The 16,597-nt window shown below is 35.5% G+C and overlaps 1 protein-coding gene across 2 annotated transcripts in view; it reads right to left on the bottom strand.

Annotated features, from left to right (window-relative positions):
* The window catches only part of LRPPRC (leucine rich pentatricopeptide repeat containing), a 99,276-nt gene that overhangs the window by 10,039 nt on the left and 72,640 nt on the right, over window positions 1-16,597 (bottom strand). For both annotated transcript variants that reach the window (XM_057741016.1, XM_057741017.1), the window contains exons 28-32: window positions 14,083-14,225; window positions 13,846-13,948; window positions 10,890-11,016; window positions 4,542-4,630; window positions 360-564 (exon numbers count right to left, since the gene is read on the bottom strand). In XM_057741016.1, coding sequence (XP_057596999.1) covers window positions 360-564; window positions 4,542-4,630; window positions 10,890-11,016; window positions 13,846-13,948; window positions 14,083-14,225 — 667 coding nt within the window. The remainder of the gene's footprint in view (window positions 1-359; window positions 565-4,541; window positions 4,631-10,889; window positions 11,017-13,845; window positions 13,949-14,082; window positions 14,226-16,597) is intronic.

The following is a 16,597-nucleotide window of genomic DNA, read 5'->3' as shown; positions in this document are numbered from 1 at the left end:
GTTCTGGTAGAGTGTCACCTTCAGGTGTTGCTGACATTTAAATGAACTTATTTTTCACTTTTGTAACCAAGTGTTTCGACAAGGGTCTGGCATGTATGAATGAGAAAAGTCACCAATCGCAAAGCAAGTCTTCTGAATTTGAAAAATTTGAGAAATGTTGCTTCAAGATTTAATTTAAAGCTAAAACATATTTTGTAACATATAATTACTCCCTGATAGTTACAGAATAATCAGCAACTGGCATCAATATTTCCTCTGCAGTTGATACAGTTTCTAACAGCCTAGTTTTTAAAGGTGGTATTTGAGATAATGTTGCTTCCAATATCCAATGGAGGAAAAGAAAGCTCAAAAATACTAACTTCTTTATTTGTGCCAAAGCAATGTTATTGATGAAAACCATACGGGAAAGTCCAATTGAATCTTCGAGTCCATTTACCAACTTCTGAATGTCTTGTATGCTTTCTGTATCACCCTTCAAGGCACATGCCTGAATAAGGCGGGTCACTGCTACCCTAGAAGGTATCTGCTCCAGATCCAAGGCTGTTTTCAGTGTTGTTAGAGCATCTACAATAGAAGAAGAGCAGGTGACAGAGTTTTTCTTGTATGAACCGTACTGACTTTAATGCGTTTTGAAAACTAGCTTTTAAATAAGCACCAAATGACTATATACAAAAAGCTATAAATAATTTATTCTATATTACAGAAAATATTAATACTTTATGAGAAACCTAAAAAAATGTAACAATTTATTTGACTATAAGATATCAGAGACCAGAGAGAAATTTCTTCTTTAAGTCATGAAGAAAATGTAAATGTTAGTGACAGAATGTGGGTTCCATTCAGGGAAAAACATTTAGTGACTAATTTCAAGGAAGTTGACAAGTTCAGAAAAATATAAATAAGGAAGGATTTTAAAAATTAAAGCCTTTCAAAAACATGTAACTTCTACCCACATTCATACTTTCCTAGATTTTATTACACTCAAAAGATTCATGACTATCAAAATCTTCTAATATCCCAAAGATTCTTTCTTGAAAACAATATCTCTTTCTAATCCAAAAAGGATTGATCCTACGAGAACAACAGCCAAACTAGAACATTCAACTTACACACTAACAAATTCATTTTACATGAATGTAAATACCTTGTAGATACTTTCTTGCACTGATTTTTCAGAGAAAATAAAGCTCATCAGATTCTCGGGGAGAATCTCCATAGGAGTTTTGGTTTATTATTTTAAAAGTATCATACTTATAAGTATTTGATTATGGATAAATATGGAATATCCTTCTGATTTACTGACTTAAGTGCCAGTGTAGCAAAATCATTATATTAAAGTGGTGGACTGGAAGGAAAATGTAATACTTAGCACAATAATCACCGCTACCAAAGAAAACTTCATGGCTCTATAGCAACTAAAGCAGTGTAACATACACAAAACTAAGACTCTCAAAGGAGCTTTCTAAATAAGAACAGTCTATTTTAACAGAAGAATGTGGAAAGGGTAATAATTAAACACTCTTATTAAAAGTAATACAGCAAAAGACATCACGAATTTAGTATTTACTACTGAATAAACTTATTTTTACTCCAAATCTACATTCTAAACCAGTGATTCTCCAAAGGGGAGAAGGGTAAATAGGTAGTTTCAAAGGCATATTCAATAAAATTTTATAAATACACACGAACATATAGGAAACAAAAAATTTATACTACTTTAATAATATATCTATAGAAAATAAGCTTGATAAAATCTTAACTCACGGTCATACACAGATAATATGGAATATTCTTATTAGCCATGAATACTGTCAGCCAGGAAGGATCTTCCCACCAGTGGCTCAAATAACAAAAAAAATAAGACGATGGTGATGATGATATTAACTAGCATTGACGGAGCTGTGACTACATTTGTTGAGCACTTACCACATGCCAGACACAGGATTAAGCAGCCACACTCACAACTACCCTTCTGAGCTAAGTACCAAATTTACATGCGAGAAACCGAGGCACAGATAATTTAAATAATTTCCCCAAGGTCATACTGTTAGACACCAATCCAGGAAGCTAACCACACTGGAGCCTGCATCTACGGGTGCATGTGTGCACGAAAGAGTAGAGGATTGAGGAGAAGAGATCATTTTATGTCTGTCCAAAGGGAACATGGGACCTTGGAACTGAAATCACATTCCCATATTCTGTACAGTTCATGACTTACTGGAAACCAAAAGCGGTATCCATCCACACCCCTCGCCCTGAGTCCTTATCACACTGTCACCTAATTTACTAGTAATATTGATTATACTGCAAAGGTGTGATGTATCAGCTATTAACATCCCAGAACACCATAAGCTTATAAAATTAGATTAAGATTGAACTGGTTTTATTTTTCTTTCTGCTTTAGATGGGACTGAGAAAAGAAACCTGAAATTTTTTTTTTTAATTGGGAGCTCTAGTCAGCCACAGAGCAAAATAAGGAGATGTGGATAGTGCCAACACCATTCCTGTCCTTGACAATGACAACTTCAACAGTAGGTTAGTCCATGGCGAGGCACGAGAAGTGAGTTCACAGCTTCTGCTTTCAACCAACCTCCAGCTAAATAGCTGAAAATAGATGTGAAATATATCATAATTTCTTGTTGTTTTCACAGGGTACCTAACATACAAGAAGGGTAGCAGTCAAGTTAAACACTGATCAGATTCAGCTCAACAATTAATTAGCTTGGGGCTTCCCTGGTGGCGCAGAGGTTAAGAACCTGCCTGCCAATGCAAGGGACATGGGTCCGAGCCCTGGTCTGGGAAGATTCCAAACGCCGTGGAGCAACTAAGCCCATGTGCCATAACTACTGAGCCTGTGCTCTAAAGCCCACACACAACAATTACTGAAGCCCGCACGCCTACAGCCCGTGCTCTGCAACAAAGAGTAGCTCCCCCCCCCCGCAATTGAAGAAAGCCCGCCCACAGCAACGAAGACCCAACGCAGCCATAAATAAATAAATAAATAAATAAAAATAAAATAGAAGATACAATTTAAAAAAATTAATTAGCTTGAAATTTAAAAAGTGTTTTATCCTAATCTCCATGTCTACAGAAACATAAGCTATTTACAAAAGTGAGTTTATATGGGGAGCAAGTTTAATTTTTCAATGTTTTAAAACTGTTTATCGGGAACTTCCCTGGTGGTCCAGTGGTTAAGATTCTGCGCTTCCACTGCAAGGGGCAGGGGTTCAATTCCTGATCAGGGAACTAAGATCCCACATGCCGCGTGTCACAGCCAAAAAATAAAATAAAATAAAATTTTAAAAAGTAGGAAAAAAATTGTTTATCATTTCTACATTAAATATCAACTTGCCAAAAAGCCTTTTCTATTGAAAATAAAATGAATGCTTTAAAGTTTTAATAGCAAGCCCTACAACACTCAATTATGACTTAAGGCTGTCTAGACGGGCTGGTCCTGCCTGCAGAACACTGAAGCAGCAATTCTGCAAAGGGAGAAATCGTCACTTACATGCTCAGTCCTAACCAATTAGGAATACATCCAAAGACCAATACCTCTAGGCATTACAGGCAACATTAAAGCTGCACAATTAGATAGTAACTTTCAGAGATGTGAAATTATTTTATAAGCATGCAAGTGAGGAAGAAACTAGGTAACATATTTAATAGTTAAAGAGCTGTTTTCAACCTTCCTTAAAGAGTTCCTAAGTGGGTTTTGTATGGGCAAAACCATGGTGTTATTGTATCAACTAAAATTCAAATGTAAAATTAAATGTGAAAAGATGCTTATTCTAAATTTAAGAGATCCATCATTTTCCCCCTTGGAAGCTATTCATAAGACCATCTGATCCAAATCCATCCCCCTGCAAACCCATAAACCAAACAAATGGCCTCATCCCAAATCCTCCCCAAAGTCATCTCCACATTCTTCTGGTGTTATCCTTGTAATATTAATTTAAAAACTCCAAACTCCAAATTCCACAACAAACACCATATCTTACTGCTGTTGGTATTATGAACTATTAAAAAAGTATTAGATTAAGTTTTAAAAATCAATATTATAATCATTTGGTGCACAATCCCACACATTTAACACTCAATTTAACTCATTTGCTATCTCACACACAACCAACACAATATGCAAGAAACAACTGCTGGGAATTGTTTCAGATGCTCTAAAGTATGTTAATTTCCAAAGCAAAATGACTTGTGCTGTGAATTTTAACGCACTTGAAAGCCTGTACTTTCTCTCATTCTGGAACACAAATTTTGCATGTCTGAAGAGCTGTGATTCATCTTAAGAAAACCCATCTTGTGTTAAATGGAATGGAAACTGGACTAAGTGGTCAAATGACAAGTACATTCATATTCAAGCTGTATTATAAATGCATGTACAGTAATTTACGTCTCTCAGCTACCACAAAAGGCTCTTGATAAGCAGGTAATTTGCTAAATGGACTCCTTTATCCAAGTATTCGAAGGGCGTTACAAGAAAAATCTGCAGAGGCATTAATGTGACGTAAAGGTCAAGCATTGTGACATACCTTTCAAATAATCCCGCCTAACTTGCGTTATGATGAGGAGGCTGTTGGCAGCATCGTTCAGTGTGAAGCCCTTGATGTGGGTCTCAGCGCTAAAAGAAGCAGACATTTAGAAAGGAATTACTGACATGCTTCTGATACGATAATAAATGGTTGAGCACCAAGGTGAAATTATAAAAACTACTGTTCGTATGTTAAAAATATTGCTGCAAAATATCGACCTGGAGACAGCTTTTGTGTTATCCTGTCAATGGTTATAGAAGGATAATTTTTTTTTGCATTCTGACAGATGACAAAGTTGGAAATGAGCAACAAAAGAAACAAAGTACAGGATTTTTTTTAAACAATCGGTTCAGATTCTTGAATGCTGACATATTAGATGACTAAAATAACTGCATGCCCTGCATTGTTCTACTGTATCCTAAGCTGGATACTTTTTCCTCTTTTTTCTACACTCACCATAATTATAAAATGTAAAACTATTCTTTCGGCAACAAAAATGAGCATTTATTTTCAGCACTTTATATTTTAAATATAAACTAAAGCATATTACTAACACCATATCATTTGGTTGATTAATTTTCAAATTTCTGTCATCTAGATACATGCAGTTTTTAAAGGTGAACATACGGCAGAACTAAAACTATTGTTACATTAAAATGTAAAATTTCACGCAATCTTGTCCCAGCCTTAAATTTCAAACCCCCCAACTTTTTTAAAACTCAAGAGCAAAAACTCGCTTTGCTTATGACTAAAACCTACATGATTTATTTAAAAAAAAAAAAAAAAGAAGAAAAACCCTAGCCAGAGATGATTTCCATTTGCTACATTGTTTGCATATCTCCTGTGATGAAATTTCAGCATCCTTAACACCCTAGAGTTCATCTCCCGATTAGGAAATCTCCACAGGTCAAAAGCAGCAAGTGCAATTGCTGCCATTTGCCTTATCAAGCTCAGTGACCATCTTGCTGCCAACAACTTCGGCCTGCCGACATGAACATCTAAGCTGAGCAGATTGTGAGAAAAGCAGGGTCACTGCTAAATTATTCTCGTCAATCCCAAGAAAATCCTCCAAAGACACTGCCATGTGCCCATTCTCTCCGTCACTTTCAGCCTCTGAGGCTCCCCCCCTGCAGCCCCTGGGCACGGGATTTTCTTATCCCCCGAACGATCCTCTTAATCCCACTAAAGCACCCACTGCTCAGTTTGACTTTTTTCCTTTGTCCCATCTGTCAAAGCTCTTAAGTCAACAACTCGTGCGTGAGACTACAAACTGTGGAAAATAAAGGATTTACTTTCTCATTCTTTAGCATGATTCAGTAAACAAGGAGACGCTATTAAAATTAAGCTCACTTCTTATGCCAACATTATTACATGTATCATACCATACTTACTTGAAAATATTACCTAAAATTCATTAAAACCATAAGGTAACAAAACTTCTGACATCACACTTGATGTCAAACCTTTTGAAAATCTCAAAACACTGAACATTTTTCTTTTAATAATCTCTTCCTATCTCAAGAAGGTAGGTATTCAACATAAATTTGAAAGTGGGGATAGACAGGAAGGAAACTCTCCCTTAGCTCTAGTATATGCTTAACATATACATGTTTTACATATGTAGAAACCGACCAATCTCAACCAAAATATATTCCAAACTGGCAAAGGTAGAAAAACTACAAAAGGTACTGGTGATTTTGTGGTGGACTCACTCACACGGTAAAATGAGAGAAGCTTACTTCTCACTCATAATTTTGATCTTTCCTTTTGGAAAAAAAATCCAGTGCAAAGATGTCAAATCAAACTTCCTGTGACGATGAGAATATTCTTTATCCGTGCTGTCCAATAGGGTAGCCACTAGCTACATGTGGCTACTTGGCTACTGTGATGGAGGAATGGAAACCTTAATTATACTTAATTTTAATAATTTAAATTTAAGTGGGCACTTATGGCTAGTGGCTACAGGATTAAACAGCACAGAATTCTAGACGTTTTATTTTCATTTTTAGAACTGCCAAAATAAAGGAAAAAAATTACAGAGAAAAAGGGTATCAATCTTTTAACTTACAATCAACTGCAAAAATTAATCTGTCTTAACCAAAGAAGATAGTATTACAGGGAAAGTTTCATATTAGAGATTTCAGAGCAATGACTAGTCTATGGATTATACTTATATAACATGCACACAGAACATTAGGCCGTGATTAGAATTTATCTTACTCTGGATAACAAAAACTGGCCAATCCAGTAAAAATCATCAGTGATTAATTTAGCATTATTTTTAGACAGAATAAAATAAGAAGCTAGTAGGAATAAGAGAAAATGAAGTGCTAGTCTCAAAAGATAAAGCAGAGCTATCACCACGATTCTCAAATTTCCTAAGAATACAGGTCAGTGTTGAGAAAGATTTAAAATAATAATTTATAGCCCTTATTGCTCTATGAATAAGCAGTTCCCCTTCCCTGAAAGAATTCACTGTGCCTAAATTTTAATTTTGAAACATGAGGAAATGGTGTAATTCTAACTAAAAATGAAAGGAAGTCATTCGCTCTTTCTTTCAAAAATTTTAAAAGCATCTGTTATGTTACTTTTGAGGTCCCATTACTTGTTGGAAGGTTAAATAACCTCAATAAAGCTGAAGAAACCTCATTAGTAGTCAAATGAATCTACAACACATTAGAGACAGCAAAGCTACAGCAAAAACAAAGACTGCATTAGTTCACAGGGCAAACAGTTGTTAAGATTGAACAAGTGGCAAAAAAAAAAAAAAAAATCAGACAAGTGGCATCATGTAGGTAACTGTAACAGACTGCTATTTATGGAGTAATATGAGAGTAACAGTGCCAGAATAATACTGGGGGTACCTCCACTTGCTACAGTGGCTCATCTGGTCACACCATATTACAATAAAGATGCCTCTTAAAAAAAAAAGCAACAATTCTTTTTCATTCTGATCATTGATGCAGAGCCAGAAGGGGAAAAGATGACCTAGTGGAATGTTCGCAATGAACCAGGAAACAAATCCAGACAAGTTACATGACATTCCTCCGATAACAGAGAACTGGAACTCGAACTTCTGCTTCTGAATTCCGAGTCTGGAGTTATTTTCAAAAGTAACCAATGTAGATCTAATCCAAGATATGATTCTTCATAGTTAGATATAATATTTTATTCCTTCAAGGAAAAGGATGTGCATGGATCCCCCGATTAAGTGTCTCTGGGCATTCTAAAGCTTGGCATCTAGGATTCTCTTTGCGCCCACACAACCACATGCGGAAGGCAGCTACAAAACACTCTCGAAAGGGTAACACAGCGATGACAAAAGTGACCCAGGAGTACAGATAGGTTTCATGAACATCTACAGAGGGAGGGAAGGAAAGAAGATAAACCTACATTTTACAGGTTGTGGACACAAGTGTAAATTAGAGGGCTGTGCTTATAACCATCTTCTAGGTCAACAGCTTTCACATTTGTGTGATCAAGATTCTCAGTAAGACACAGTGAGAAATGATGTTTTACACTACATACCAGTGCACTGATATACACATGCACATATAACTGAAAGCAAACATTCCCAGGATATCTTTACTACATAGAGGTGCTTTGATATTTTCTATTCTATTTCACTAAAAAAGATGTTGATTCTGTCCCACTAAATAGAGTCCACAATCCACTAACTGGTTACAAATACAATTTGAAAAACTACTCTAGATCAGAGGTCTTCAGGGTGAGGCAAGAACATGTTTAAGCTTCTATTTTTAAATGTTATCCTCCGAAAAATTTCTTTGGAGTATGTTCTATAAGATACTTACATACCGTACAGTAGTACAGCTCACTGATAATGGTATGTGATCAAAATGTTTACGACATGATTCTTGAATCACCTGGGGTGTTTAGTAAAATGTAGATTCCTGAGCCCCACACCAGATCAGGTGAGTCAGAACCTTTGGGGTGGGTGGTGGGGAATCTGTGTATGCTCGCAGAATGTGGGGCTCACCATTCCAGAACAAGCCCAATTAAAATGAAAGAATTATAATCTGTACTTTGGGGAAGTATTTGAGAGGTCTTTGTGACCAACCTCAGGATTAAAAGACTTTTAAAAAGGTTCTCCTTCTTTGCTTCCATCTCTCAATTAATCATATCCAATTTGCAACAGAAAATGTTCCTCTCATTTTTCTGCCTCCCCTTCCTCCCAAATCACTGTTGCTTCATAACAACTCTGATAATTGTGGCTAGTGTTTAGATAATAATTTTCTGGAAAAGTAACTTTAGGAAAAAACCTGCACCTCCTGGATGTCTTCAATGGTTATAGATTACAGGATGCTGTTCAATGTCAAGTTTTCCAAGTCACTAATTGAAGATGCACTGGGTATTCTAGAGATAGATAATTTAATTAGCAACTGAGTACACACACAAATGAGACACAATGCATTAAAAACCAGAACTTAAAAGCCTTAGTGTGACTGTCCTATATCAAGACATACAAATGATCCGAGATCATAGATCTATATGGTGTGTTTGTATCCATATATATTTATAGTACTTATATGTATATATGTGAATATATATATAGTGCATGTGTGTGTATATATATATATAGATACAGACATATTTCCACAGACAAGTATAGTTATACACAAAATATTTTTCAAAATGTCCTGAAACATAAATAGCAAACATGGCCCTATGGTGCATAATTTTACTAGTATTAACACCAGGTTTTTCAGTAAATTCCAAGAATGGTAAACACCCATTTTCTATTCAGGATTCTAATATTCCAGAACTGCTGCGACTTAAAAGACTTTGAAGGCAGGGGGCTTCCCTCATGGCAGAGCAGTTAAGAATCCACCTGCCAATGCAGGGCACACGGGTTAGATCCCTGAGTGCGGAAGATCCCACATGCCACAGAGCAACTAAGCCCGTGCGCCACAACTACTGAGCCTCTGCTCTAGAGCCTGCGAGGCTCAACGACTAAAGCCCTCACACCTAGAGCCCATGCTCCGCAACAACAGAAGCCACTGCTATGAGAAACCTGTGCACTGCAACGAAGAGTAGCCCCCCGCTTGCCACAACTAGAGAAAGCCGGTTGTGTAGCAACAAAGACCCAACACAGCCCAAGTAAATTAATTAATTAACTAATTAATTGAAAAAAATTTGAAGGCCAAAAATTAGCCAGGAGAGATTATTTCAAAACTTACAATATACTAGGAAAAGGTTGACTTTTGCCACTGAAAATAAAGCTATTGACTCATTAACAGGCCAGGTCTACATTCCAAAGCAGGTGACCTTGATCTGTTCCTTTCTAGGCCCTTTCTGATTAACTACTTAACTTTTGTAGGTAACTCCTTGGGGATAAGACAACAGAGTCAGTTAGCTAACACAACACCAGGGAAGAAAACTTTATTCTTGTTCTCATTAACAAAATATCTTACTCTAGGGAACTAGCCAGAGAGACAAAGCCACTACTGCCACCAACACCAACACCACTTACAAACAAGGAGAAAGACAAAAGGTATTTAAGACTTTTGAGTACCATATATTTTCTCTACTTCACGCTATCTCCTCCTTCAATACCTAGAAGAAATCATTAATGTAAGATTTAGTATCATCTACTCATCATACAGAAGGAAAGCTAAGGCTCAGAGATAGGAAGAAATTTTCTCAACAGCTTTCAAGTAAGATTCAAACCCTTGCCTAAGTTCAAAGCCCTTAGCGTCTTTATCTATCAGGCTGCTTCCACCACAAAAAGTACACAGACCGAGCTGCTGAACAAGAAGCAGAATATGATAAAAAACTGCTTTTCTGTATATGAATAGCATACATGAATTGCGAGGTTACATAAGGTAAAATAAAATATATTGCAGTGTGCAGGACCAATAAAAGTTATATTTTTTGCAGGTTAAAGACCCTCATAAAATTAGAAAACCATTTCATATAATTTTTGTGAGTAGTTGAAGACGATTAAGCAACTGCTACCTGCCAATGCAGGGGACACGGGTTTGAGCCCTGGTTTGAGAAGATCCCACATGCCATGGAGCAACTAAGCCCATGCACCACAACTACTGAGCCTGTGCTCTACAGCCCATGAGCCAAAACTACTGAGCCCGTGTGCCGCAACTACTGAAGCCCATGTGTCCTAGAGCCCATGCTCTGTAATAAAAGAAGCCATCATACTGAGAAGCCCGCACACCACAGTGAAGAGTAGCTCCCACTCGCTGCAACTAGAGAAAGCCTGCATGCAGCCAAAAAACCAACCAACCAACCAAAAACAAGAAAAAATTAGAAAAACCCTAGTGATAGTTGATATTTTTTCTAAGTGTGAGGTTTAATAAGTGAACTAATACTTACAAATTTTTCACGTGCATTGCTTGTGTAGGATTATCCTTCATCAAAAGTAACTTTATAAGACTGGCATAAGTTTCATTGCCAAACACAATGTTTTGCTTTTGTGCTTTCAGGAAAATATTAAATGCATCTATGAAGGAAAAAAACAGCAAAAAAATGAGATGACGTTATTCTGAAATGGCAAAAAGGGGAAAAGCCCTTAAAACAAAGCCTCAAAACCCCATATTTCTGCTTCTTTTAATACTCACCCCCTACAGCACTCTACAGAGACACACACACTAACCAAGCAAGCAGATGTTATCACTCTTCTAATCTTTAAAAAACAAAGTGACAGTTTTGAAAACTACTACTTAATCCAAATGGATGGTACCAGAAAGGGCTTCCTTTTAAAATTATTTTTCATACTAGCTCTCTAAAGTCAATAAATTATTTTCATGCCAATAAAAACGAAAAACAGCTCTTCTGAATTTGTTTGTCAAAAGATGATCCCAGTTTCAAAATAAATCACAAAATGCGTGTTAAAGTCCAAACAAACCAGGGGTATAATTTAGATTGAGGGGAGCAAAAGATTCATTTTAAAGCTATCTTTAATCTATAAGTGGGTGGTTACTATAGTTAACATTTTAACACAATAGCATTAAAGTGAATATAGCCTATAATTCTAAAATTAGGAGATCAAATTATTTGGCTACGACAGGACTTATATAAAAACATACAATTTTCAAATATACAGATATCTAACAAGTAAACTAAGCAACATTTGTTTGACTGATTAACAGTTTTATTTCACTTGTTCACAATAACTGTCAGTGAATGAAAAGATGTTACCAAAAGAAAAGTAACTGCACTTCTCAGTCACTTACTTTTCTGAAATAAAATTGCCTGGCTATAAACATCCAACTGAAACTACAATCCACTCTCTCGGGTGTGTAGAAACAAATCACAATAAAGATGGGGCATAACTGAACTATCACGTAAGACCTTTTATGGATACAAAGCTCCACGTAAAGAAGTACGGAACACACAACCGGGAATGAACATGATATTAATGCTCACAAGAACATTCTGAGCTACTTTAGAGGTTTCGAAACAAGCAGAAATTATGCTTGTTTACACGTCGGGGGAGTCTGAATTAGCCCTTCAATTAAACTGAAGCGACAACATCAAAAACTTAGTTAACCTTTCAAGCTAAATTCGGAGAAAACGAGAAAAAAGGTATGACCTCAACATCTGTATCTTAACCAAGAAAAGATAAAAATAGATTCTATGTACTGACAGCATTCAGTACATAATGCATATATTTTCCTTTTTAAGGAGCTTAAAAGTTATGATGTACTGCAACTATTGGCTACATCCCAACAAGCACATTATATAATAGTTCACCTCTTTGCTGAATGAAAATACATGGTAGTAGAATTTGAATATTTAAGATCAACAAAATAATCTAGAAAAGCTTACTAGTTGTCTTCTAAAATTGTAGTCTTGACTTCAATTTTCAAAGTACTCATATTTTGCCAAGCATTCAAATCCCAAGATACACACAGAAGTAACTAAAACTTCTGAAGAATTAACAGAATGAAACCAACTAGATAAATGTAAATTGTATACTAAAACTAGAATAAGGGTATATCTTTACATTTATAATATACACTACATTATATTTAGTTAACTGGTTAAATGTTTTTACTTAAATAAAAACAATTTAAAAAAGGCAATATATGGAGTTTTGGAATCTTTAAACAGGGAGGATACACTAACCTCACATTCATTTCAAATCAAAATTCCATCAGAACATTTAAAAAGTATTGATAATAATGAACTTTATATTTAAGATATACATGGTGAAAGAATCAAGGATGCATAGACTGAATATGCAATAAAGGAAAATGATTCAGAAAGAATAAAAAGTTACTCTGCAAGACTGAGACAGCGTAAGAGCTTAGCTTAATTCCTACTTCAGACACTCTGTCAGTGTCACAGAATTTCTAGTTAAGAAATTAAAAGGTTCTATAAATTTCTAAATTGATGGCTTTCTACCAAAGAGAACTCAAAACTCAGAGTACTAAAATTAAAAAAAACAAAAATCTGCCGCATAATGGTGAAATTATCATAAAGCATACTTGAAAATCTACACAAAAACTGGAGGCATTAAAGGTAACAGTAGGATTCCATTGAGAAAAGTTAACAAAAATGAAGGAAACAAAAGTAATGTATGATTTGTGGAGAGTACAACGAAGTCTAAATGAAAACACCTAGAATGTGACAGGCAAGCTTGTATCACAGGGTTCAAGACGGTCATAACAGAGGTAGGCACACCTTCAGCAAAGTTTACCACGGAAGAAAGGGGAGAAGAGCAAGAAACAGGGCTCACGTCCTGCCTTCAACCTCAAGATATTGCTTAACACACACCAGTCTGATGCTTAACGCCCTCATCATTTTTTGCTTTCCCGTAAAATCAAAATATGTGACAAATATATTTGCCAAAAAATTCATAACACTATTTTCAAAGTGTAATTTTTTATAAAATGTACACCTATTTTATTTTAGTTGTTATTATGAAAAATTTCAAATTTCACCTACATATAATAATTAACATTTTGCCAGATCTGTTTAACCTTTTTCTTTATGGCTTAAGTATTTTAAAATAAATTACAGAAGTCTTGATTTTTTTTTTTCATTTCTCAGTACTTCCTTATAGATCTCAAAATGTAAGGACATTTCCCTATAAATCATAATGCTGTTATCATACCTAATAAAAATGAGTGATTCCTTAATTACCTACTACTCAGTCAATATTTAAAATTTCCCAACTGTCCCAAAATGTCTGTTAACTTAAAAAATGAAAGAAAATAATTAATATATACAATTCAAGTTCCATCTCTATGCTAGATCCCTACTAATTTGCTGGGCTTAGATTCCACGTTGCCATCAGAAAGAAGATCCCAGTGTACACGTTTACCTTTGTTTTTCTTCCTGTGGCAGGCATCCAATAACTCTTTTTGGAGACTATCTTCTACAGGTAAGGGTGATGAAGTCAGGGAATGTTTCTCATCCTCATACAACTTAAAAAAAAAAATTATTCAATTAAACAAAAAGAGGTACACAGAGTGACCTTTTCAGTGTAAAGCTGGGCTAATCTATAACCTGAAGTTACAAACAACAAAATCTGTAATGCTCACAGTTAAAAACAAATTACCTCAGGTACATCAAATGGAACCTCTTGATTACTGTTCCTAAGGATTTCCGCTAATAACCTTAATGTCTTCCCACGAGGAATAATATTTTCTTCTTGCATTTTATTCCAGACAGCATCAGCTTTTTGCCAGTCACCATTTACTTCTGTAAAAATAAGCAGAAATTAATGAGCGTACTAAATAGAATTCCTGAAAATATTTAGAACTTTTTTTATTTGATGCTGAAGGAAGTATTCCAAACACTGCCTCCAGGGAAAGGACCAGGGTGACTGTGGACCAAAGGTGAGAAGATGTCTTTCTCAAGTACATTTTTTTTAAAATAAATTTATTTATTTACTTATTTTATTGGCTGTGTTGGGTCTTTTCTGCTGTGCATGGGCTTTCTTTAGTTGTGGTGAGCGGGGGCTACTCTTTCATTGTGGTGTGCAGGCTCCTCTTTGCCGTGGCTTCTCTTGTTGAGGAGCATGGGCTCTAGGCACGTGGGCTTCAGGAGTTGCAGCACATAGGCTCAACAGCTGTGGCTCACAGGCTCTAAAGCGCAGGCTCAATAGTTGTGGCGCATGGGCTTAGCTGCTCCGCGGCATGTGGGATCTTCCTGGGGCAGGGATTGAACCCATGTTCCCTGCATTGGCAGGTGGATCCTTAACCACTGCGCCACCTAGGAAGCCCAAGAAGACGTCTTTCTGTATACCTTTCTCTATCTTTTGAATTTTAAACCATAGAAATTCCTTACCTATTAAAAAAAAAAAAACGAAAAAAAAAAAAACCACCCAAAACCCACACTTTACTAAAAACTTTGAAAATCATGTTGATAAAAAGTTTGTCTTTTTAAACTAACTGAGAAACTGCCCAGTTAAAATCAGAAACAGGTAACAATTCAACTATGACAAGTAGACTTTGGAAAGATGATGGGATATACATATACAGTACAGTACACAGCTGAAGGTCTAAAATAATTGAAAGTATGCAAATGTATGATTTTTGTCAAAAGTGACAAATCAACAAACCTTTTTGCTTAGTTAAGTAGGGAGAACTCTGTCTCTTCTGTCGACTTGAAGAATTTCTATGACAGTGTGTGATAGATTTCTCATAATGCCATTAGACCAAGTAAGATTACAAGGGGAGAGGAAATTTATTGGAAAGAAATAGACAGATTTCTTCATAATAAAATATCTAGTTCCTTCTATGTGGTAACCTAGTCTTCACAAATAGCAAAAATTTAAGAATCAAGACTTTATTTTTAAACATTCTAAATGGGCTTTGGAAAAAAGAAAAGATCAAGCCATTTAAGTTTCTGCTTGTGAAAAACTAGAGCAAAATATCAAAAAAAGTCTTACGACATTAAGTTCAATATATACCTATTACACACAAAGAAATGTTGTTTTAAATGTGGCCTTTAAAAAGTTTGCAAATATGAATAAGGAATATCTTAATGGCGTATGGTCAGCTCCACAAAGAGGGTTTGGGTTTGCTTCAGGACACAAATGTTCCAGAAAACATGAGTAAATTTGTTTCTCAAAAATACCAAAATACTAAAACACAAGGAATTTTCCTAGATTTCCCTCCCACCCTAAAACTGAGAAGCTAAGCTTTTTGATAACTGACTCCTAGAAGTAAAAACCTCAAAGAACAAAAATGAAACACATTCACCCTCCATAAGAAACCTGCGATAAAGGAAAAGATAACGAACAGAAAATCTCCCAAGGGTCATACCAAGATTGCAGCCCAAACTTTCATACAGAATATACTAAAAGGTGGCCCAAGTAGTAGAAATTAACCTAAAGTTCAGAGTGATTTTATACATACTTTGATAAACGAAATCAGCCTAATATAAAATCCTTATTAAATTTACAATCGATTTTCAAAGCAAGACTCATAAGCTAATTATGCTTTTCCTTCTTTAAATTGTTTCATGTAATGTAAAATTCAAGAGTAATTTTTCAAGTATGTTAATGTATAAAACTTTATACATAAAGGTTATCAAATACACTTTAGTTTATTTGATTAAAACCCAAGCCTCCAAATCTTTAATTCTGTAGAAGGGGAAACGTGGACCATTTCTGTTCCATGCCAAAGGGTACTATATGGACTGTGGAAGACACAAGGAAGATTTCCAAGCTCTGAGAACAACTGCTAAGGCACTTTTTAAAGAGATTAATTTTTTAGCTAATATAACTATTTCAGGCAGTGAAGAGGTGGATGAGGTACAACTCTGCCTTCAGAATGAAAGAATTCTGGGAAGGTAATTCTTTTTAAAAAAGCACAAACTATATGAAAAGCTTCTACTTTGGGAGGACAAGATATAACAGAGATGCACCTATTCAAACAGACTAGCAGCTTATAACAAGAAAATATTTCAAAATACAGGTGAGAACTAGACAGTATATACAGCATAAAACAACTGAGATATACACACTTTTTTTTAAATTTGAGAACAAATATCTTGGAAAATGTACCTGGATCACAGAATACATGACAAAAATTTGAGGCAATAAAACTAGTAGGTGCCAAAATCTG

Source organism: Hippopotamus amphibius, chromosome 7, assembly GCF_030028045.1.
Source record: "Hippopotamus amphibius kiboko isolate mHipAmp2 chromosome 7, mHipAmp2.hap2, whole genome shotgun sequence".
Taxonomy (NCBI): domain Eukaryota; kingdom Metazoa; phylum Chordata; class Mammalia; order Artiodactyla; family Hippopotamidae; genus Hippopotamus; species Hippopotamus amphibius.
The sequence above is the reverse complement of the archived record's forward strand: the minus strand, read 5'-3'. Positions and strand labels throughout refer to the sequence as shown.